Source organism: Lolium perenne, chromosome 6 (assembly GCF_019359855.2).
Source record: "Lolium perenne isolate Kyuss_39 chromosome 6, Kyuss_2.0, whole genome shotgun sequence".
NCBI classification, from domain to species: domain Eukaryota; kingdom Viridiplantae; phylum Streptophyta; class Magnoliopsida; order Poales; family Poaceae; genus Lolium; species Lolium perenne.
In genome coordinates this window covers 70552719-70576333 of record NC_067249.2, presented here as the reverse complement: position 1 = coordinate 70576333, position 23615 = coordinate 70552719, and the positions used below count along the sequence as shown (strand labels likewise).

Below are 23615 nucleotides of genomic sequence, written 5' to 3'. Positions count from 1 at the left end.
ATGACATCCTCAAGAGAGATTTTAGTTTTAGTTTCATTAATACGTGATATTCCAACTAGGCTCTCAATGATGCAACTAGCTTCTAAAGCAGGAGTACCTAGGAAATTACCCCCGAAAGAGTATCAAGAACATACCTATTCCAGCTAGATATACCAACATAAAAGTTCCTAAGTAGGATAATAGTGGAGTGTTTCTTAGTGCACCTATGATGAGCATCACTAATTCTATACCAAGCATCTTTAAAACTTTCTCCACCTTGTTGCTTAAAAGATCGAACTTCAACTTCAGGATTACTCATTTTAGCAATAGTAAATAAAGCAAACTAGATAAAGTAAATGCAAGTAACTAATTTTTTTTTGTGTTTTTGATATAGAGAACGCAAACAAGATAGTAAATAAAGTAAAGCTAGCAACTAATTTTTTTGTGTTTTGTTTTAGTGCAGCAAACAAAGTAGTAAATAAAATAAAGCAAGACAAAAACAAAGTAAAGAGATTGGAAGTGGAGGACTCCCCTTGCAGCGTGTCTTGATCTCCCCGGCAACGGCGCCAGAAAATTAGCTTGATGCGTGCAGTTAACACACGTCCGTTGGGAACCCCAAGAGGAAGGTGTGATGCGTACAGTAGCAAGTTTCCCTCAGTAAGAAACCAAGATTTATCGAACCAGTAGGAGCCAAGAAGCACGTTGAAGGTTGATGGCGGCGAAGTGTTGTGCGGCGCAACACCAGGGATTTCGGCGCCAACGTGGAACCTGCACAACACAATCAAAGTACTTTGCCCCAACGTAACAGTGAGGTTGTCAATCTCACCGGCTTGCTGTAAACAAAGGATTAATTGTATAGTATGGAAGATGATGTTTGTTTGCGAAGAACAGTAAAGAACAATTGCAGTAGATTGTATTTCAGATGTAAAGAATGGACCGGGGTCCACATTTCACTAGTGGTGTCTCTCCCATAAGATAAATAGCATGTTGGGTGAACAAATTACAGTTGGGCAATTGACAAATAAAGAAGGCATAACAATGCACATACATATATCATGATGAGTACTATGAGATTTAATCAGGGCATTACGACAAAGTACATAGACCGCTATCCAGCATGCATCTATGCCTAAATAGTCCACTTTCAGGTTATCATCCGAACCCCTTCCGGTATTAAGTTGCAAACAACAGACAATTGCATTAAGTATGGTGCGTAATGTAATCTATACAAATATCCTTAGACAAAGCATCGATGTTTTATCCCTAGTGGCAACAACACATCCACAACCTTAGAACTTTCTGTCACTGTCCCAGATTCAATGGAGGCATGAACCCACTATCGAGCATAAATACTCCCTCTTGGAGTTTCAAGTATCAACTTGGCCAGAGCCTCTACTAGCAACGGAGAGCATGCAAGAACATAAACAACATATATGATAGATTGATAATCAACTTGACATAGTATTCAATATTCATCGGATCCCAACAAACACAACATGTAGCATTACAAATAGATGATCTTGATCATGATAGGCAGCTCACAAGATCTAACATGATAGCACAATGAGGAGAAGACAACCATCTAGCTACTGCTATGGACCCATAGTCCAGGGGTGAACTACTCACACATCGATCCGGAGGCGATCATGGCGATGAAGAGCCCTCCGGGAGATGATTCCCCTCTCCGGCAGGGTGCCGGAGGCGATCTCCTGAATCCCCCGAGATGGGATTGGCGGCGGCGGTGTCTCTAGAAGGTTTTCCGTATCGTGGCTCTCGGTACTGGGGGTTTCGCGACGAAGGCTTTAAGTAGGCGGAAGGGCAGGTCAGGGGGCGTCACGAGGGACCCACATGCTAGGGCCGCGCCGCCCTAGTGTGGCGTCGCCTCGTGGCCCCACTTCGTATCTCCCTCGGTCTTCTGGAAGCTTCATGGAAAAATAAGCCCCTGGGCGTTGATTTCGTCCAATTCCGAGAATATTTCCTTACTAGGATTTCTGAAACCAAAAACAGCAGAAAACAGCAACTGGCTCTTCGGCATCTCGTCAATAGGTTAGTGCCGGAAAATGCATAATAATGACATATAATGTGTATAAAACATGTGAGTATCATCATAAAAGTAGCATGGAACATAAGAAATTATAGATACGTTTGAGACGTATCAACCTTCAACGTGCTTCTTGGCTCCTACTGGTTCGATAAACCTTGGTTTCTTACTAAGGGAAAACTTGATACTGTACGCATCACACCTTCCTCTTGGGGTTCCCAACGGACGTGTGTTAACTGCACGCATCAAGCTCTTTTTCTGGCGCCGTTGCCGGGGAGATCAAGACACGCTGCAAGGGGAGTCTCCACTTCCAATCTCTTTACTTTGTTTTTGTCTTGTTTTATTTTATTTACTACTTTGTTTGCTGCACTAAAACAAAACACAAAAAATTTAGTTGCTAGCTTTACTTTATTTACTATCTTGTTTGCGTTCTCCATATTAAAAACACAAAAAAATTAGTTACTTGCATTTACCTTATCTAGTTTGCTTTATTTACTACTGTTAAAATGAATACTCCTGAAAACACTAAGTTGTGTGACTTCACTAGCACAAATAATAATGATTTCCTATGCACACCTATTGCTCCACCTGCTACTGCAGCAGAATTCTTTGAAATTAAACCTGCTTTACTAAATCTTGTCATGAGAGAGCAATTTTCTGGTGTTAGTTCTGATGATGCTGCTGCCCATCTTAATAATTTTGTTGAACTTTGTGAAATGCAAAAGTATAAGGATGTAGATGGTGATATTATAAAATTAAAATTGTTTCCTTTCTCTTTAAGAGGAAGAGCTAAAGATTGGTTGCTATCTTTGCCTAAGAATAGTATTAATTCATGGACTAAATGTAAGGATGCTTTTATTGGTAGATATTATCCTCCTGCTAAAATTATATCATTGAGAAGTAGCATAATGAATTTTAAGCAATTAGATAATGAACATGTTGCTCAAGCATGGGAGAGAATGAAATCTTTGGTGAAGAATTTCCCAACCCATGGACTAACTACTTGGATGATCATCCAAACCTTTTATGCAGGACTGAATTTTTCTTTGCGGAACCTATTGGATTCAGCTGCTGGAGGTACCTTTATGTCCATTACTTTGGGGGCGGCTACAAAGCTTCTTGATGATATGATGATAAATTACTCTGAATGGCACACGGAAAGAGCTCCACAAGGTAAGAAGGTAAATTCTGTTGAAGAAACCTCCTCCTTGAGTGATAAGATTGATGTGATTATGTCTATGCTTGTGAATGGTAGATCTAATGTTGATCCTAATAATGTTCCTTTAGCCTCATTTGTTGCCCAAGAAGAACATGTTGATGTGAACTTCATTAAAAATAATAATTTCAACAACAATGTTTATAGGAATAATTCTGGTAACAACTATAGGCCATATCCTTCTGCTAATAGTAATGGTTATGGTAATTCTTCTGGGAATTCTTACAACAATAATAGGAATGTACCCTCTGGTATTGAAGCCATGCTTAAAGAATTTATTAGTACACAAACTGCTTTTAACAAATCTGTTGAGGAAAAGCTTGATAAAATTGATATTCTTGCTTCTAAGGTTGATAGACTTGCCTCTGATGTTGATCTTTTAAAATTGAAAGTTATGCCTAATAAGGATAATGATAATAAGATTGTTACTACAGCAAATGCCATCCAAGTTAGAATTAATGAGAATATAAGATTGATGGCTGAATTGCATGCTAGGTGGGAAAGAGAAGAAAACGAAAAACTTGCTAAAGAGAATAATGTAGCTAAAGTTTGGACTATTACCACCACTAGTAATGATAATGATTCACATGTTGCTAAACCTCCTACTATTAATGGTAAAATAATTGGTGTTGGCAATGTTTCCACTCTTAGTGCAAAGCGTGCAAAACTGCCCGAAACTGCTGAAACTGCAGAAACTGTTCGTGATAAAACTGCTGAAAATTTTCAAAATATTGGGGACAATGATCCCATTGCTGTAAATCATAATGGTTTAGATTTTGATGATTGTCATATTTCTGAAGTTATAAAGTTCTTACAAAAACTTGCTAGAAGTCCCAATGCTAGTGCTATAAATTTGGCCTTTACAAAATATATTACAAATGCTCTCATAAAAGCTAGAGAAGAGAAACTAAAACTTGAAACTTCTATTCCTAGGAAGTTAGAAGATGGTTGGGAGCCCATCATTAAGATGAGGGTCAATGATTTTGATTGTAATGCTTTATGTGATCTTGGTGCAAGTATTGCTGTTATGCCTAAGAAAATCTATGATATGCTTGACTTGCCACCATTGAAAAATTGTTATTTGGATCTTGCTGATAATGCTATAAAGAAACCTTTGGGGAGGATTGATAATGTTCATATTATGGTTAACAATAACCTTGTTCCCATTGATTTTGTTGTCTTGGATATTGAATGCAATGCATCTTGTCCCATTATATTGGGAAGACCTTTTCTTCGAACTGTTGGTGCTACCATTGATATGAAGGTAATATTAAATATCAATTTCCTCTCAAGAAAGGTATGGAACACTTCCCTAGAAAGAGAATGAAGTTACCTTATGATTCTATTATTAGAACAAATTATGATGTCGATGCTTCATCTCTTGATAATACTTGATTCACACTTTCTGCGCCTAGCTGAAAGGCGTTAAAGAAAAAAGCGCTTATGGGAGACAACCCATTATTTTACTTCTGCACTTTGTTTTATATTTGAGTCTTGGAAGTTGTTACTACTGTAGAAACCTCTCCTTATCTTTATTTTATTGCATTGTTGTGCCAAGTAAAGTCTTTGATAGTAAAGTCAATACTAGATTTGGATTACTGCGCAGAAACAGATTTCTTGCTGTCACGAATTTGGGCAGGGTTCTCTGTAGGTAACTCAGAAAAATCTGCCAATTTACGAGCGTGATACTCAGATATGTACGCAACTTTCATTCAATTTGAGCATTTTCATCTGAGCAAGTTAAGTGCCCCTGAAAAATTCGTCTTTACGGACTGTTCTGTTTTGACAGATTCTGCCTTTTATTTCGCATTGCCTGTTTTGCTATGTTTGATGGATTTCTTTGTTCCATTAACTTTCAGTAGCTTTGTGCAATGTCCAGAAGTGTTAAGAATGATTATGTCACCTCTGAATATATGAATTTTCAATTATGCACTAACCCTCTAATGAGTTTGTTTTGAGTTTGGTGTGGAGGAAGTTTTCAAGGGTCAAGAGAGGAGGATGATACAATATGATCAAGAAGAGTGAAAAGTCTAAACTTGGGGATGCCCCCGTGGTTCATCCCTGCATATTTTAAGAAGACTCAAGCATCTAAGCTTGGGGATGCCCAAGGCATCCCCTTCTTCATCGACAACTTATCAGGTCACCTCTAGTGAAACTATATTTTTATTCAGTCACATCTTATGTGCTTTGCTTGGAGTGTCTGTTTGTTTTTATTTTTGTTTTGTTTGAATAAAATCGGATCCTAGCATTCTTTGTGTGGGAGAGAGACACGCTCCGCTGTTGCATATGAACACATGTGTTCTTAGCTTTATTCTTAATGTTCATTGCGAAGGTTGAACTACTTCGTTCATTGATATATGGTTGGAAACGGAAAATGCCGCATGTGGTAAATGGTATAATGTCTTGAATAATTTGATACTTGGCAATTGTTGTGCTCATATAGATCATGTTTAAGCTCTTGCATCATGTACCATGCACCTATTAATGAAGAACTACATAGAGCTTGTTAAAATTTGGTTTGCATGATTGGTCTCTAGAGTCTAGATATTTTCTGGTTAAGGTGTTTGAACAACAAGGAGACGATGTAAAGTCTTATAATACTTACAATATGTTCATATGTGAGTCTTGCTGCACCATTTTATACTTGAGTTTGCTTCAAACAACCTTGCTAGCCTAGCCTTGTATTGAGAGGGATTCTTCTCGTGCATCCAAATCCTTGAACCAAAAACTATGCCATTTGTGTCCACCATACCTACCTACCACATGGTATTTCTCTGCCATTCCAAAGTACATTACTTGAGTGCTACCTTTAAACTTCTATTCTTTGCCTTTACAATATATAGCTCATGGGAAAATAGCCTTAAAAACTATTGTGGTGAAGAATATGTACTTATGTATCTTATTTCTTAATAAGTTGCTTGTTGAGCGGTAACCATGTTTCTGGGGACGCCATCAACTTTTACCTTTGTTGAATATCATGTGAGTTGCTATGCATGTTCGTCTTGTCTGAAGTAAGGGCGATTTTCATGATCAAATGGTTTGAGTATGCATATTGTTAGAGAAGAACATTGGGCCGCTAACTAAAGCCATGAATCATGGTGGAAGTTTCAGTTTGGACACAAATCCTCAATCTCTTATGAGAATATTATATGTTGTTAAATGCTTATGCATTAAAAGAGGAGTCCATTATCTGTTGTCTATGTTGTCCCGGTATGGATGTCTAAGTTGAGAATAATCAAAAGCGAGAAATCCAATGCGAACTTTCTCCTTAGACCTCTCAGACAGTGGCATAGAGGTACCCCTTTGTGACACTTGGTTGAAACATATGTTATGCAATGATAATCCGTGTTAATCCAAGCTAATTAGGACAAGGTGCGGGCACTATTAGTATTCTATGCATGAGGCTTGCAACTTATAGGATATCTTATACATAACACATGATTTATTACTACCGTTGACAAAATTGTTTCTATGTTTTCAAAATGAAAAGCTCTAGCACAAATATAGTAATCCATGCTTCCCTCCGCGAAGGGCCATTCTTCTACTTTATTGTTGAGTCAGTTTACCTACTTCTTTCTATCTTAGAAGCAAACACTTGTGTAAACTGTGTGCATTGATTCCTACATGTTTACCTATTGCACTTGTTATATTACTTTGTGTTGACAATTATCCATGAGATATACATGTTGAAGTTGAAAGCAACCGCTGAAACTTATATCTTCCTTTGTGTTGTTTCAAAGCTTTCTACTAAGAATTTATTGCTTTATGAGTAACTCTTATGCAAGTCTTATTGATGCTTGTCTTGAAAGTATTATTCATGAAAAGTCTTTGCTATATGATTCATTTGTTTACTCATTGTCTTCATCATTGCTTCGAATCGCTGCATTCATCTCATATGCTTTACAATAGTATTGATCAAGATTATGATAGCATGTCACTTCAGAAATTATCCTTGTTATCGTTTACCTACTCGAGGGCGAGTAGGAACTAAGCTTGGGGATGCTTGATACATCTCAAACGTATCTATAATTTCTTATGTTCCATGCTACTTTTATGATGATACTCACATGTTTTATACACATTATATGTCATTATTATGCATTTTCCGACACTAACCTATTGACGAGATGCCGAAGGGCCAGTTGTTGTTTTCTGCTGTTTTTGGTTTCAGAAATCCTAGTAAGGAAATATTCTCGGAATTGGACGAAATCAACGCCCAGGGGCTTATTTTTCCACGAAGCTTCCAGAAGACCGAGGGAGAAACGAAGTGGGGCCACGGGGCGCCGCCACACTAGGGCGGCGCGGCCTAAGGGGGGCCCGCGCGGCCCTAGCGTGAGGGGCCCCCGTGACTCCTCCGACTCCGCCCTTCCGCCTACTTAAAGCCTTCATCGTGAAACCCTCTGTACCAAGAGCCACGATACGGAAAACCTTCCAGAGACGCCGCCGCCACCAATCCCATCTCAGGGGATTCAGGAGATCGCCTCCGGCACCCTACCGGAGAGGGGAATCATCTCCCGGAGGGCTCTTCATCGCCATGATCGCCTCCGGATCGATGTGTGAGTAGTTCACCCCTGGACTATGGGTCCGCAGTAGCTAGATGGTTGTCTTCTCCTCATTGTGCTATCATGTTAGATCTTGTGAGCTGCCTATCATGATCAAGATCATCTATCTGTAATGCTACATGTTGTGTTTGTTGGGATCCGATGAATATTGAATACTATGTCAAGTTGATTATCAATCTATCATATATGTTGTTTATGTTCTTGCATGCTCTCCGTTGCTAGTAGAGGCTCTGGCCAAGTTGATACTTGTAACTCCAAGAGGGAGTATTTATGCTCAATAGTGGGTTCATGCCTTCATTGAATCTGGGACAGTGACAGAAAGTTCTAAGGTTGTGGATGTGATGTTGCCACTAGGGATAAAACATCGATGCTTTGTCTAAGGATATTTGTGTTGATTACATTACGCACCATACTTAATGCAATGGTCTGTTGTTTACAACTTAATACCGGAAGGGGTTCGGATGATAACCTGAAAGTGGACTATTTAGGCATAGATGCATACTGGATAGCGGTCTATGTACTTTGTCGTAATGCCCTGTTTAAATCTCATAGTACTCATCATGATATATGTATGTGCATTGTTATGCCTTCTTTATTTGTCAATTGCCCAACTGTAATTTGTTCACCCAACATGCTATTTATCTTATGGGAGAGACACCACTAGTGAACTGTGGACCCCGGTCCATTCTTTACATCTGAAATACAATCTACTGCAATTGTTCTTTACTGTTCTTCGCAAACAAACATCATCTTCCACACTATACAATTAATCTTTGTTTACAGCAAGCCGGTGAGATTGACAACCTCACTGTTACGTTGGGGCAAAGTACTTTGATTGTGTTGTGCAGGTTCCATGTTGGCACCGGAATCCCTGGTGTTGCGCCGCACTACACTTCGCTGCCATCAACCTTCAACGTGCTTCTTGGCTCCTACTGGTTCGATAAATCTTGGTTTCTTACTGAGGGAAAACTTGCTACTGTACGCATCACACCTTCCTCTTGGGGTTCCCAACGGACGTGTGTTAACTGCACGCATCAATGTGGTGTTTTATCTTTCAACCTTGTCATTTACTCCTGACGGACTTTCACCAATGGACTAGTGGCACATCCGCTTATCCAATAATTTTGCAAAAAGAGCTAGCAACGGGGTTCCCAGACCCAAATAATTAACTTTCATCAATAATTCTCTTCACATGCTTTGCCCTGATTTATCAGTAAGCAACTTAATTTGCAAATAGACACTCCTCCATGGTATGAAAATGTTGGAAGGCACCCGAGGATTCGGTTAGCCATGGCTTGTGTAAGCAAAGGTTGGGGGGAGTGTCAACCATAATGAAACTAAAATACATGTGTAAACAAAAGGGAAGAAGGATGATCTACCTTGCTGGTAGAGATAACGTCCTTCATGGGAGCCGCTCTTGAAAGTCTGGTTGACGAGGTAGTTAGAGTGCCCACTATCATTCGTTGACAACAACAAACACCTCTCAAAACAATTTTACTTCTGTCTTTAGAAAAATGAGAAGCTCTAGCACATGTTAATCCCTGCTTCCCTCTGCGAAGGGCCAATCTTTTACTTTTATGCTGAGTCACCATCCTTTCTTTGAGTACTTTCTTGAGAGCACAACTGTCATTCTTAGTAATATGCTTGTCCCAAAATATGATCAGCTGTGGTATAACTTTGATGCTTTTATCTTTGATAATCTCTACTTCTAGTCTTTCCATGAACTTCGAAGGTGCCCGGGCATTTATGTTTTGCTGTACAAATACGGGCAAGCGAGATACCACTTTATCATATCCTTTTATGAACATTGCAATCTTGCTGATAGACATGATTCATGATGCTTATTATTAATTCGTTCGTACCTTTTCCATGATTGACATAGCTATTAGATGACTTTATTTGCATGTATCTTATTATGAATTTCCTAAGTACTTGTCCATATCATGAGAATATTTACATCATATGAGCAAATGTGTTCGTGAAAGTTCTTTTATCGCACTCAGTTGTTAACTGAATTGCTTGAGGACAAGCAATAAGCTAAGCTTGGGGGGAGTTGATACGTCCAAAACGTATCTACTTTCGCGAACACTTTTGCTATTGTTTTGCCTCTAATTTGTGTATTTTGGATACAACTAACACGGACTAACGCTGTTTTCAGCAGAATTGCCCTAGTGTCTTGTTTTTGTGCAGAAACTCAACTTTCAGGAAAATCCCCGAGATTAATTCCAAAGGGCCTATTTTCACAGAAGATTAACGGAGCCAGAAGACCAGAAGGAGGGGGGCCACGAGGCGCCCACCCCACAAGGCGGCGCGGTGGGCCCCTGAGCCGCATCGGCCTATGGTGGCGGCGCCTCGGCCAGCCTCCGACGCCCCCCTTTCGACTACTTAAGGGTTTCGACCTAAAAACGCACGGGGGTTAGACGAATTTGCCAGAAGACATCCAGAACTCCGCCGCCATCGCGAAACTCCGTCTCGGGACCAGAAACTCCGTTCTGGCACTCCGCCGGGATGGGGAATTGGAGGAGATCATCGCCATCATCACCACCGACGCCTCTCCATCAACCAGCCATGCTTCCCCCATCCATGTGTGAGTAATTCCCCCGCTGTAGGCTGAAGGGGATGGTAGGGATTGGATGAGATTGGTCATGTAATAGCATAAGATTGTTAGGGCATAGTGCCTAGTATCCGTAATTGGTACTTTTATGATATTGTTGCAACTTGTTATGCTTAATGCTTGTCACTAGGGCCCGAGTGCCATGATCTCAGATCTGAACATGTTATTGTTTCATGATGATATTCATTGTTTTATGATCATACCTGCAAGTTGTATACACATATTGCTGTCCGGAACCCGAGGCCCCAAAGTGACAGAAATTGGGACAACCGGAGGGAAAGGCGGTGATATGAGGATCACATGTGTTCACGGAGTGTTAATGCTTTGCTCCGGTGCTCTATTAAAAGGAGTACCTTAATTACCAGTATATTCCCTAGAGGCCCGGCTGCCACCGGCTGGTAGGATAGAAGATGTTGTGCAAGTTTCTCATTGCGAGCACGTACGACTATATATGTAACACATGCCTATGATTGTTTAGTACTTGGATACTGTTTTATTACTATCTGCAGATGCCCTACCTTGATTGTTACATGAGTTTTCTTATCCATGCAGCGCCCGTTCATCCATCCCTGTGCCTACAGTATTTTAATCCTGCTGTTTACTATAATCACCACTGCTGTCTTTATTACTCTGCTGCTGATATTTCACTACTGCTACTGCTATAAAACTGTTGCTACTGATAAACTCTTGCGAGCAAGTCTGTTTCCAGGTGCAGCTGAATTGACAACTCCGCTATTAAGGCTTACAAATATTCTTTGGCTCCCCTTGTGTCGAATCAATAAATTGGGTTTTACTTCCCTCGAAGACTGTTGCGATCCCCTATACTTGTGGGTCATCAGGGCCAGGCCTCCGTATTGCTGTGGAATTGTTGGTCCGCTCGTACCGCTTCGATCGCAGCTCGCTCCTGGCGCTTGACTCCTGCGACCGCGACCAGAGCCAGCAGACGGCGGCGGAAGTGGTGAGCGTCCCCGCCTCCCTTTCCCTCTCTCGTACCAGGCCCTCCTCTCCTTTTCCTGGCCCTCCTTTCTATGTCCCGTACCAGGCTCTGCTCCGCCCCTCCACGGCCCAGCCCCAAACCCTAGTTCTTGCAGCGGGATGGCCTGATGGGGAACGACGGCTAGAGGAGAAGCGGCATCGATTGGAGTGGTTTCTGCCGGGGCCGTTCATCGGGGGCTGGATGGTCACTGCCGGCCATAGCAAGTTGATCCCGAACCGTGGTTCTTGTCAAGAACTTGTTAGGTTCTAATGCTAGCTGTTGCTAATTAATTCGGGTTATAAGATTTTTGTGTTCTCACCAAGAGTATGTTATGAACTTTTGGCAAAGCGTCTTGCTTACCCAATAATTTAGTCCGTTTCGTTGCAGATTGTACGCTGATGAGCTGATGGCAGTGTCAATCATTGAAACGAACTTGTTCAGTAACATTTGTAGAGAAGTACGTTCTGCTTGAATGAATCATCAGAGCGCAGTACAACAAAAAACATTCTAATACCTACCTACTATTTTCATACTTGTGCATAAGTTTATATTGTCCAAACTCAATAAAACGTCAAATTTCATGATTAGTACATCCAAACAGGAATTGGAATTGAGTGTCACCTTTTGATTCTAACAATGAATACCATACACACCCAAACAACATAATTATAATTGGAGGTCATTTCCTTTCCATCTTGGTTTTGGTATTCTACTCCAATTCAATTCCTAGGTTTAATTCTATGCATCCAAACACAGCGTAAAGGTTTTTCGGGAGCGATGTCCAGGTGATATGCAAAACTGTGAAAAAAACAGATACTAAAAAGATGAATTTTCTCTTCTGAACTGACCGGAACTGAGGAAAATGAGCCGAGGAATGAGCAAATGAAGACTAGGCAGATCGAAAATCTGAGTTACGACCAATTGTAAAATGATCTAGATGATGATTAGGCAGTCCATAAAAAGCACTCTTATGTCAATCCATCTAAACCGAATTTGTCCAGATTAAAAAGAGCACGAGTCCTAGCCAAGCAGTCGTACGAGCATAATACCTTGCCCAAGATTTGAAAGAACTTGAGCTTGCACGTCAACCAATTTTCTCCAACGGAAGCTAGCTAGCCACCAGCTCTCAACGACAATCCTGATTCCAATAGGCCCCACCTGTCATCCGGGCCACGGCTTTCCCCCCACCTCCCGGCCAGGCGGCCACGTACGCGCGGGATCTCCCTCCCCACTGCAACGCCAACCAAGTGCAATGATTCCCGCAAACCCAAAAGCAGAAAGATATAAAGCATTATCACGTCACGCCCATCCTCCACCTAATCGTGTCCTAATCCGCCCTGCCTGCTCCCTCGATCGAATTCGAAAAAACAAAGCCGCATCGAGAGCAGCGGCCGATCCAACCTGGTGGTTCTAGGGTTAGGGTTTGCTGCGGCGGCGGCGGGTCCGGGGACCGGTGCTTCCTTCGGCGGCGAGCCTGATGCTATGCTGCTAGGCTGCGGGTCGCTCTCCTCGTGGGTGCGCCGCCTCGTCGCCTGCGTGGGGTACGACTCCTTCCCTCCCCCTGCCTCAGCTCCACCTGCTGCTTGTTTTGTTTCCTGCTACGCCGCGATGGGATGCCCAAACGGCATGGATCGATGCCCCCCGTTTGATTTGGATGATTTGAGTGATTATCGGGAGCTAGCTGCGATAAGAGTAGCTGATTTTTATTGGGCTGGATGCTGCGGCGCTTAATTCGATGTAATTTGTTTATGCTAGTGCTACCAATCCGCAATACTATCTCTGTTTCGATTTTAGATATACTACCGCTTTGTTTCTACATGTGCATTTAACGTCTCACTGTTTTTTTTTTTTTTTTTGATAAAAAGGATCTTCTCCCTGGTTTCCATTAATAGAAACCAGAGCATTCGATGAAATTACTGGCATCATTGAAAGTATAGTTATGATATTACTGCAATGATTTCTGTCTTGATTGTGCATTTACCATTTCACCGTTCACTTTCTTTTTAATACGAGAGGGAGTCTCCCAGATATATCCAGTAATAGAAACCAAGCACCAGTCTACAAGCTATTGTCAGTCAGAAATAATCGGTTAGCATGAGGGGCGAGTTGTTTGAAGTCGACCTGAACGATTGCTTCATATGGTGTCATGTCTTTTTGTTCGCGGCCATCACCTGCACAAAGAATGTTCCGTGGTTTTCCAGCAATGCTGTTTATAGACTTTTTTTTGTCAGCTGATAGATTCTTTGTAGCTCCTTTTTCTTTCCTGGCCCTGAAGCTTCCAAACAGTGGCTTTCTAGGGAGGTTTAGCATAAAGCTGCTTGCACGCAACACAGAAACCTGAATCGATGTTTTACCTGCTCAAGTTATAGTCAAGTTTGCATTTACTTGAGTATAACCCTGTAATTGGTTGCTTAGATTGGCTTTTATTTCTTAATTATCTTAAACTTAAGAATTTGAAGTATGCCATGGACCATGGTTTTTAAGGCGTCCCTAAGACGATGTTTAAGCGGCTCTTACCGCGTTAAAAGCCATGCCATGGAGTACGATCAATGATACTCCCTCCGTCCCATGAAGCATGTTGAAGGTTTGTCAAAATTCGGATGTAACTATATACTACTTGGGGTCTAGATACAACCAAATTTAGACAAATCTTAGATATGTTTCAGTAGTTTTCTTCCCTGCAAAGAGAGCTAACCCCCTGACAGAGAAGTGCGTTGGAGTACTGATGTTTACCATGCCTATGAATATGAATATGGTAGTATTTGTCGACTTCCATAAGCCCCAAATCAAGCCATTTATGAATGTTATCGCTAAGGAGTATGTGTGGGTTGGAGAAAGGGATTGCTAGCTGGGGCAAACCCTCCCCCCCTATGCTAGATTTTTTTTTTTTGTGATAGCACCCCTAGATAATGTGTGGTGTGACTCATAATTTGCTTACAAATTGCCTACGTATGTGCAGGTCCAGTATAAGCAACGCCTTTTCCATGCCTCAGGATCAGAATCAAATGAATACTCCTTTTCCCAGTTTAAGTGTACATAGAGTTATAATAGGTTGGTCTGTGGTAGATGGGAATACCATTACACTCGTTTGTAGATAATATATATAAAATGATTAATGCACAGGTTAGATTTTGCTAATGCTCTATTTTACGGGTTCTTGCTTGCCTCAGTTCATGGATATCTTCACATTGTGCACATGTTTCATGTAATTAGAATGCATAAATCTGGCAGCTACTGTAAAAACTTGATATAGGCCTGCAGTGATAGTTGATCTTAGAAAGTTAGAATAGATTTCACGCAAGCTTTTTCCTGTTTCCTTTTGTTTCTGCAACTTCTCTTAAATGCATGGTTCTAATCATTTTTTGGTCAATCCTGGTTTGCAACAGAGCAGAAATTGTTTTGGATGTGCGAAGTCTACTCCTATAACAGCTGTTGATGAGCCCTCGAAAGGTCTAAGAATTCAAGGGCGCTCGATAAAACGTCGTAGTTTGTCTGAAGATTTCTGGAGCACAAGTCCACGCGAAATGGAGAACAGTGCCTTGCAGTCACAGCGTAGTATGTCTTCCATCAGCACAGCAGCACAATCTAGTGATCAGCATGGAGCTGGAAGTAGCAGCAACCCAAATGAGTTTGTAAATCAAGGTAAAACATCTAACAATCCATATACTTTCAGTCACTAGCATGGTGTGTTCGTGCTTAAGGATTTCTTTGTCTAATAATGATTGTCATAGCAATTCTAGAAGATATAAATAGAAGATGCATGTTAGATATGTTCGTAAATAATAATCTTATATTTGGTTATAGGCAGTAGTTATGCTGACTTCATAATGATGCTATAATGATAAGTAATTACTGTTGTTACCTGTGCTTTATGATCTTGAAAATAAAGTCATGAAAATGTTACTAGCTTTATTTACACCTTTTGAGGTAAGGATACTCAACTGCTGACAGTGGCTACTGAGCCAAACCACCAGTTTCTCTGATCTTTTGACTTTCCTAACCTCACTCAACTGCCGAAAGTGGCTCGAAATAGGCTTTCGCCCCGCTATATTAATATAGCAAACGACCCGATACAACGAACGCGCTGGGGCCGCAGCACAACACCAAGCCCAAAAGGAAACACAAGAGAAAAGAAAAAGAAAACAAAGCCGACACCGGCAGCTTGACAAGAACAAGAAAGACTCGCAACCGCTGCGCCCTCCAGAGAATGCTACCACACTCCTAGCACGCCGAAGCGCCGCGTATCAAGCAACACCTTCAACAAGGAAAATGACGACGACGCCACTGCTGCCCGGACTGGTCCTAGGGTTTCCCCCGATACGCGGAAGGGAGTGGGGAGGAGGGACTACCAACGCCCTTCAGGAAGGCAAGGCGACACCCGCAGGCGTCACCGCGTCAGTGTCGGGCCTGCCGACAAGATTTCTCCCGTCCCCCAACCCACAAACCCGGACGATTCGACGTGCTCCACCCGACTTGCCGCCCACCAGCACACGCCACCGCGACCTTGAAGCCATCCTTGCTGTCTCGCTGTGGTCGCCGGAGAAGGGCCTAGACGTAGAGATGAGAAACAGCCGGGTCGGGGGTAGCAGCACCTCAGCCGAGCGGGAGGGAACTACCTCCACCGCCTTCGCGGTAGCCGACCGACATGGCAGCGAGGTCAAACCCGCCCGGCCGGGCCCAAACAGGCCCGCAAAGACCTCGCTACCACGCTGCAGCAGGCTGGCCGGAGTACCGCCGCCACCCAGCCACCGCCGTCGCATCTCCTCCACCTCCAGGGAGCATCACCGGGGCGCCATGAGCAGCCCGCCCGCCCAGCCCCTCTGGGCCCCGAACTGGGCCCAGATCTGGGCCGAGCAGGCCCTGCCATGGCCGCCGCCAGCGCAGCTCCGCCACCAACGGTCGCGCCGCCTCTCCTCCAACCACCCGACGCACAGGTACCACCCCGCCGCGCCGGACCGCCGCCGCCGAGGAGCACCGCCGCCGGCCAGAAGCCCCGCGCCCCAGCGCCGCGACGGGTAGAGACGTCCCCGCCGCCGCCGGCACCGCCCAGGCAAGGCCCGGCGGCTCCCGCCGACGGCGGCGGCAAGGGGGAGCGCGAGGAGGGAGGGAGGAGCGCCGGGGAAGGGGCGCGGCCCGGCCGCCGCGGGGGGGCGGCGCGGGTCGCGAGAGAGGGGAGGGTTTTTTTCAGAAACTGCCGAAAGTGGCTACTCAGCCAAACAGCTACTTTCGCTGATCTTTTGATTTTCCTATCTGTAAAATTACAGGTCTTCTACTATGGAACCAGACTAGACAGCAGTGGGTTGGAAACAGGCGGGTTAATAATTCTCAGCGTCAACAGACTCGGGAACCAAAAATAGGGTAACTTTCATGCATTTTTTTAATGGAGCCTCAAGATCCTGAATAGTCAGAAGATTTCGAAATAATGAAAGCAGTCTAGTAGTATATATCATACTAGTATATTGAAATACCTTACCTTCTTGAAAATGTGTGTACACAATCTCTGGCATTCTCATGCCCAGTAGTTATCATAAGTTGTGACACATTATGGCTCCACTGATATGCCTTAGTATCATCAATCTGTTGGATTCATGACAGCCACTATGGTAGTGACTAGTGGATTCTCTGAAATATCATATGAACCACGACAGTTAGCCATCAGTTTTAGTTACGGGTGGTGTGTTTTTGCTACACTGTTTGAGACTGGCGCTGGCTCCTTGATCATGATGCATGTCCATGTTGACTGTAGTTGGAATGCTACGTATGAGAGCTTGCTAGGAAGCACCAAGATATTCGCACAGCCGATCCCTCTTGGCGTAAGATCTCGTGCAAAACTGCATACCGTCTCACTCTTTCGCACCTATCTCCCGCAAAACAACATATTTACTGTGCTCGGTTTTGCAATGGCAGGAAATGGTAGATTTCCTCGTGGACGGCTGGGAGCAGGAGGGCCTCTATGATTAGTTGCTTGGTTAAAAGGGGTGTGGTGTTGTTTGCGTTCTCGTTGTTAATCCCTGGAATGTTGTTTTATCAAAGCGTGTGGGTGATGATTGTGTATTGTCCTCGTGGCAGGATGGCATCCCTCATAAGTAAATGTAACATATATTTATCCTACAAACTGTGTTCATTTATGTTAAACGTTGTTGCCTCCCCCCTGCCTAGTTTCTTTGCTTCTCTGCTAGTGTCGACACATAGTAATTTGCTAGTGTCGAATCTGCCTTTTTTTTTTCCTTAGTCGCTACCAGAAGGTTATGGAAGTGTTCGCCTTCCTTCCAGACTTCCAGATGCCTCTCCGGGCTTCTGTTGCCTTGCCTTGCCTGCCTCCTTTATAATGCAACCACCTCCGCCTCCGGACACAGAGTGACCAAAGCTCACCAGCACACCGCACACTTGAATTAACTGTGCAGAGTTTGTTACAGTAAATATGGCTGTAGTTCGCTTGTGCCTCAGCAAGGCCCTTGCCGGCCGTGCGCCAGCTCTGGTGAGGCCAGCGGCAGCCAGTTCTCACGGAAGCCTGAACCTTCGGTCCCCCTTCTCGTCCGAGGCAGCCGACGGCACCGGCAAGACGAGCCGTCATGAGGTCGCTGTGGCAGACCGTTCAGTCTCCAACACCGCTAGCCATTGGCCGTGGGGAGACTTCCGAGTCCGAGACTTGGTCCCGTTCCGCCTGGTCGACGGTACATAGTGGGCTTTACCTCGTACTACTACTCCCTATCGAAATGAAGTGAAACTGCCTGTGACGCTGCCGCCTATTGACGTGCAGGCCTCGGGAGCGCGCTGTCGCATGTCGCGGAGACGCTGAGCCGGCCACTGGAGCGGCTGCGGCCGCTGCTGGGGAAAGTGCGGGAGGATGAGGAGGTGTACCGGCTGCGGTTCGAGGTGCCGGGGCTGGGTAAAGATGACGTGCGGGTCACGGTGGAGGACGGCGCGCTGGTCATCCGGGGAGAGAAGACGGTGCGGGATGAGGGCGGTGGCGACGGCGGCGAGTGGTGGTCGGCGAGCAGCTACGGGTGCTACCACGCGAGCCTGCTCCTCCCGGAGGACGCGCGGGTGGATGGGATCGCGGCGGAGGTGAAGGACGGAGTGCTGTACGTGTCGGTGCCGCGTGTCCCCGGGAGGGAGAGGAACGTCACCGAGGTGGAGGTCCGGTGAGGACTGCAGTCGGCCACCGCATAGTGTGGTCAGCTCCTGCGAGCAGCGCTGCATGGGTGGACACTTGTCTTTGCTTATTTGTGGCCCTGTGGGGTGTGTGTACGTGACTAGGTGTGCGTCAGTGCGTGCGCCTTTGTCATGCCGCTGCGTGGGCGTGGCCGTCGAACATGCGGTCGTTCAAAGCTGGAGTTAGCGTCTGTAAATTGTAAGCCTTGTGAAGTGGGCTGTAGTTCTGGTTTGTTTCTCGCTGCTTGCTTTGTTTTCTGCTGGGTTTGAGTTGGGCTTGTGGCCCGTTCGAACACATCTGGTGCCTCAGCAGAACAGATTCTAAAAAAAAAAACCTCCCTCCCTCAAAAACCAAAAATTGTACCGTAGTCGTAGCTTTTTTTCGAGAAATCCACCGATCTACTAATAATTATCAACAATAGTACAAATAGCCTAAAAAATAAAGAAAATTACAAATTGATACTTGAATCATCTAATGACGACTACATACACTAGCATGACTAGCATGATGCAAAGGTGTGTGGCTGTCCCCGCCTCTCCATCGCGGAAGTCAGGCAAAGTTTATCGCATTAAAACTTATTTTAGTAGACAGACGGGAGAAGAAGTCATGCTAAGGTATCAAAGGACCAACACCACAGAAGAAACCATCACCAACGGTGAAAGTCGTAGATTGGAAAAGACTAACATGCATGAAACCACACCAACAAACACGAAACAACCGGATCCTACGAGACCTGACAAGCGCACAACTCTACGCGCCTTCCATCGGCGCTAGATGCACCACCGAAACAAGGATAGGGCGAGCGAGGATAAACTTATTCTGATTTTATGATGTAATTGTTGTTTCACCATCCCAAAAAAGACTGAAAAACAAACTAAATTAAAAACGAAAACGGTGGTTCACCACACCTCTAAACCCCCAATATCACCAGAGACGAAGTAGATCAACGAGGAGGACGAAACCTAGATGAGTTTTGTTGCTTTTTCCGCCACCTCCTGCTATTTTTCCGCTGCACTCGTACCGGTTCGCCATACTCGTAGTCGTAGCTGACTGTCTTCACTCCTCGCCGGTGAGTGAATGTCCGTTTGACCAGGCCAGGGTTATTAGGTTAACGTCTTAAGGACTGTGCGCGAAGTATACGACAATTCAGCCTTGCTTGCTTCTCAGTTGTGCTAATCGCGGCCAATCAGTCTGTCCAGATTGAGTACTACTACTTGAAAACCCGTAATTTAGCTTACCGGAAAGGAAAAGCTGTAGCTAAGCAGTGCCGTGAGGTGAACGAAGAATTCATAGTAAGAATCGTTATCAATAACGGGGCGTTTGGTTGCCTGGTTCTAATTCGTGGTTCACTGCCGTAGTCGTGTAAGGACACCTTCGTGTTCAGAACGAGCCACGGGCCGAAACAGGCATGTTGTTTGGTAGGTCGGACTGCATCGGTTGGGGTAAAAAGGACTTTCTGTTTGTTTGCCTGCAGCCAAGCCCAAATCTCGATGGAGATGATATTACCATGTTTGGTACCATCCAGACATGTGTATGGTTACCTCTTCTCTACGATGGGTACCCTTACCATGCTATCACCTCCCATCACACAGAAATCACAGTTCATGATAGTTGCAAACTGTTCACGAAATCATCCATAGCTACTACGAATGGTAGTTAATAACACCATGCTCCCTAGCTACTACGAATTGCAGTTTATCATTACGGGGTTGTTCAACAAACGAGGATCGTAAAAGGTTCGAGAAACAAGGGATCATAGGGGTTCTTCTTCTTCACTTCTTCTTTTCTTCTTCTTCTGCACTTCTTCTTCTTCACTTCTTCTTTTCTTCTTCTTCTGCACTTCTTCTTCTTCTTCACTTCCACTTCTTCACTTCTTCACTTCATCTTCACTTCTTCTCAGATGGTGGTGTTGCCTCTGGCTTCCCACATTGCGTCTGCCCACTCTTGCATCTTCACCTTCCAGGCATCATTGTCGCCTGCTTCCACGCCATGGTCGGTCTCTACTTCATCAAAAGTGACAACCTCTTCGAAGAACTCATCCTCGCCCCAACCTAGGATCCAGTTGTGAAGAATGCAGCACGCAAGGACCAACTTTATCTTAGTGTCAAACGTGTGGAACGGTTTATGGTCAAGGACCTTGAACCTGTTCTTCAATGCATCAAAGGCCCTCTCAATGGTGGCTCTAAGGTTTGAGTGTCTGAGATTGAAAAACTCTCTCGCATGCAGAGGTCGGTGCTTCGCAGAAAACTCGTTGAGGTGGTACCTTGTTTTTTTGAAGGGAGGTAGAATTCCAGATCGTCATGCATATCCAGCATCTCCAAGGTAGAACTTACCGTCAGGGATTTGCAACCCATCAGGCCTTGACAAGTTGTCGGCCAGGATGCTGGATCATGAGCTGAACCCTCCCACCTAGCAAGCACGTAGGTGAACCTCATATCGAAATCCACATCCGCTAGCACGTTCTGGCTGATGTAGTGCTTCCTCCCGCGGAATGCTGCAGACATTGATCTCGGTACCTTTGCAGTGACATGAGTACCATCAATAGCCCCAATGCAATCCTGTAAAAAAGATTAGCACACAATCATGTTTCTGACAGTATGACACATATGATAGGTAGAAGGAACATGATTTTGTACTCACCCTGAAATAGGGGAACCACCTGTAGCTGTTCTTGATCTTGGTTGGTGTGTTCATTGATGCTGGCTTGATCATTTCACCTCTGAGCTCCCCAATGGCGTACAACACCTGCTGGAAGTACCGAGAGATAGTCTCTGTGGATCGCCTGAATGTGTTATGGATGACTCTGAACCTCTGGTTATGACCGACCACATGAAGAAACACTGCGACTTGTTCTTCGACAGATGTGTGGATGCTATCAGTCAGCCGTCCTCTTTCCCTGAACGATTTCACAAGTGCATAGAAAGGGGCTCTTCTCATCCGTAGCATCTGGATGGCCTCTACGTTGTTGCAGTTGCAGATGTTGTTTAGGTTGGCAATCCTCTCATGATCTCGTTTTAACATAGGTCTGCATGTCACACGAGGATAAGCAGCATGCATAACTGCTCTCTTATGCACCATCATGATCCAGGCTTGTACGCAAATGATGAGTGCTGCGACGTGATGCACAAGCTGGAGCTGGTCGGTCTACTCAAACAAGATCTATGCATTATGAACGGTCTTATCGAATCCAACTAGTTTTTCGAACATGAATCGAACACTACAGTAGAGTAGAGGAGTTTCCCCTTACCTCCGTCATGGCGGACGATGGACACGGCCGAAAGCCGCCGCAGATGTGCGCAAACTCTGCCGCGGCTGGAGAAGATGACCCTGATCCGGCGTCGGTGACCGAAGGTAGATGCGCGCTGCTAGATCTGGGTCGCCGCCGCCGGCGGTAAGGAAATTGGGGGATTGCAAAATTTGGGAGGGGGATAATGGAGAGGGTAACCGAAGAGGGAGGTTACCCCTACCTTTGCCGCGCAACGCTACTGGGATTTCGGCTTCTCCCGCCATGCCGAGGTGGAGCTCCCGCGCGAACGGCGTTATCGATTTTCGTCTTGCCAAGACCTGATCCTGGAGAAACTATCAAACTTGGCGTTCCTCCGGGCCTGTCCGAGGGGTGCTTTAAAACCCGTGCTATATAACAATGCGAGTGCGCACACAGAACCAAACGGCCCAAAAAATACTCGGCCGGTGCGAACCAAGGGACGCCCAGACTACGAAACGTGCCTAAGTTTCTCTAGCGGAACACTTGTAGACGCTGCTCATCTCCCGCAGACTAGCAGTGTTCTACACGAGTGACAGCGCGAGTTGTACGCAGGTGTGAACTCCCCTGTCGCCCACGGGGTGAGCACCGACGGCGACGTGTTGCGTTGATCCGTAATTTTTTTTTTTTTTTTGAAGTAAGCGTTGATCCGTAATTTTATTCCCGCATCACAATCACCAAAATGTCCATGTGCAGCTCGCCTCGGAACGCACCGAGGCCGATCGATTTTCCGTGCTTTCTTCGATTACTATCGCCGGTCGTCGTCGCCGGGGACGAAAGAGACCCCCCGGGACTGAATCTTCAACAAGCGGAAAACGCATGGAACGCCGCGACACACGCCGTTTCAGCAACTCCAAAACATTTACTGCGCCAGATTTTGGAGAGGTTAAAGGGAGCAGATTATTTTCGAGGAGCCTGCAAAATTTGATGTGAAAACATAGTGCCGAGATTTCTTCCGGCGAGAGAAGGAAGTCTGTTCAAAGATTTTGCTGATTCGCCTCGGGAATTGCTTGCGCCGCAGCTGGGAACTTGGGATCGCTCTTTCCCGTTCTAGAACTGACAGCCTGACACTGACGGCGCGGGCCATCTCTCGCCGTGAAGGGACAGGTGCGGCGGATCGGGATGCGTAGCCGACGCTTGATGCGGAACGCGCCACGTCGTCGCGGATCCAGCCATGGGGGCCACGGATCCTTTGACAGGTCATGGCCAACAGCGGCTGGTCGCGTACGCACAAAACACTTGTGTATTTAGAGCATCTCCGGTCGCGTCCCCAAAGTAATTTGGGTGTCGGATAAAAAAGGGTTTCAGCGTCCTCCAAAGATCATTTTTGTCCGGCGCGCTCCGATACGGTGTCCGGCGCCTCGAGCCCGTCCCTGTCCCACAGGGGTCCGGGCACGCCGGACACAACGAAAAGCGAGGCGAAGCGACACGGGCCCGACGCGTCAGCGGCTCGGATGCTCAACCGCCGCCTACGTAGCGACTGTGCAGTTGCACGGAAGCGGAACCGTCGCATTGGCAACCGCGTCGCCCGACGCGCCAACCGCCGGAATGGAGCGGACTACTCGGAAGAGCAACCGCCGCTCTCTTCGACTTCTGCGCCGCCGTTCATCCGTGCTCCATAAGAAGACCCGTACCTAGGCGCTTTCGGATCTTCAACCGGCCACCATTGATCCAAGCTTCCAGCGAGTCAGCGACGATGAGCTACATCTCACAGCTTCCATCCAACACCTCCAGTGAGGGCAAGTCTGCTGGATTTCGCCATTGGTGGGACAGAACCCAGACGTCCAGCAGCGGTGATGATTCCCTGCC

At 45.3% G+C, this 23615-nt stretch overlaps 2 protein-coding genes and 1 pseudogene across 3 annotated transcripts; 2 read left to right on the top strand and 1 right to left on the bottom strand.

Annotated features, from left to right (window-relative positions):
- Positions 1-12623: 12623 nt before the first annotated feature.
- Positions 12624-17536, top strand: LOC127307638 (uncharacterized). 2 transcript variants are annotated; one of them, XM_051338378.1, is made up of 5 exons: positions 12632-12929; positions 14780-15030; positions 16653-16746; positions 17135-17201; positions 17296-17536. In XM_051338378.1, the coding sequence occupies exons 1-5, from the start codon at positions 12871-12873 to the stop codon at positions 17347-17349; spliced, it is 525 nt and encodes a 174-aa protein (XP_051194338.1). In that variant the 5' UTR covers positions 12632-12870; the 3' UTR covers positions 17350-17536. The 2 variants fall into 2 exon arrangements, with proteins under 2 accessions (XP_051194339.1, XP_051194338.1); XM_051338379.2 differs by lacking the exon at positions 17135-17201 and having other exon boundaries at positions 12624-12929.
- Positions 17537-17620: 84 nt separating this feature from the next.
- On the top strand, positions 17621-18782 carry LOC127307636 (23.6 kDa heat shock protein, mitochondrial). Its single transcript, XM_051338377.2, has 2 exons — positions 17621-18062; positions 18149-18782. The coding sequence occupies exons 1-2, from the start codon at positions 17810-17812 to the stop codon at positions 18535-18537; spliced, it is 642 nt and encodes a 213-aa protein (XP_051194337.1). The 5' UTR covers positions 17621-17809; the 3' UTR covers positions 18538-18782.
- Positions 18783-20440: 1658 nt separating this feature from the next.
- Positions 20441-21601, bottom strand: LOC127310398 (protein ALP1-like; annotated as a pseudogene).
- Positions 21602-23615: the final 2014 nt, after the last annotated feature.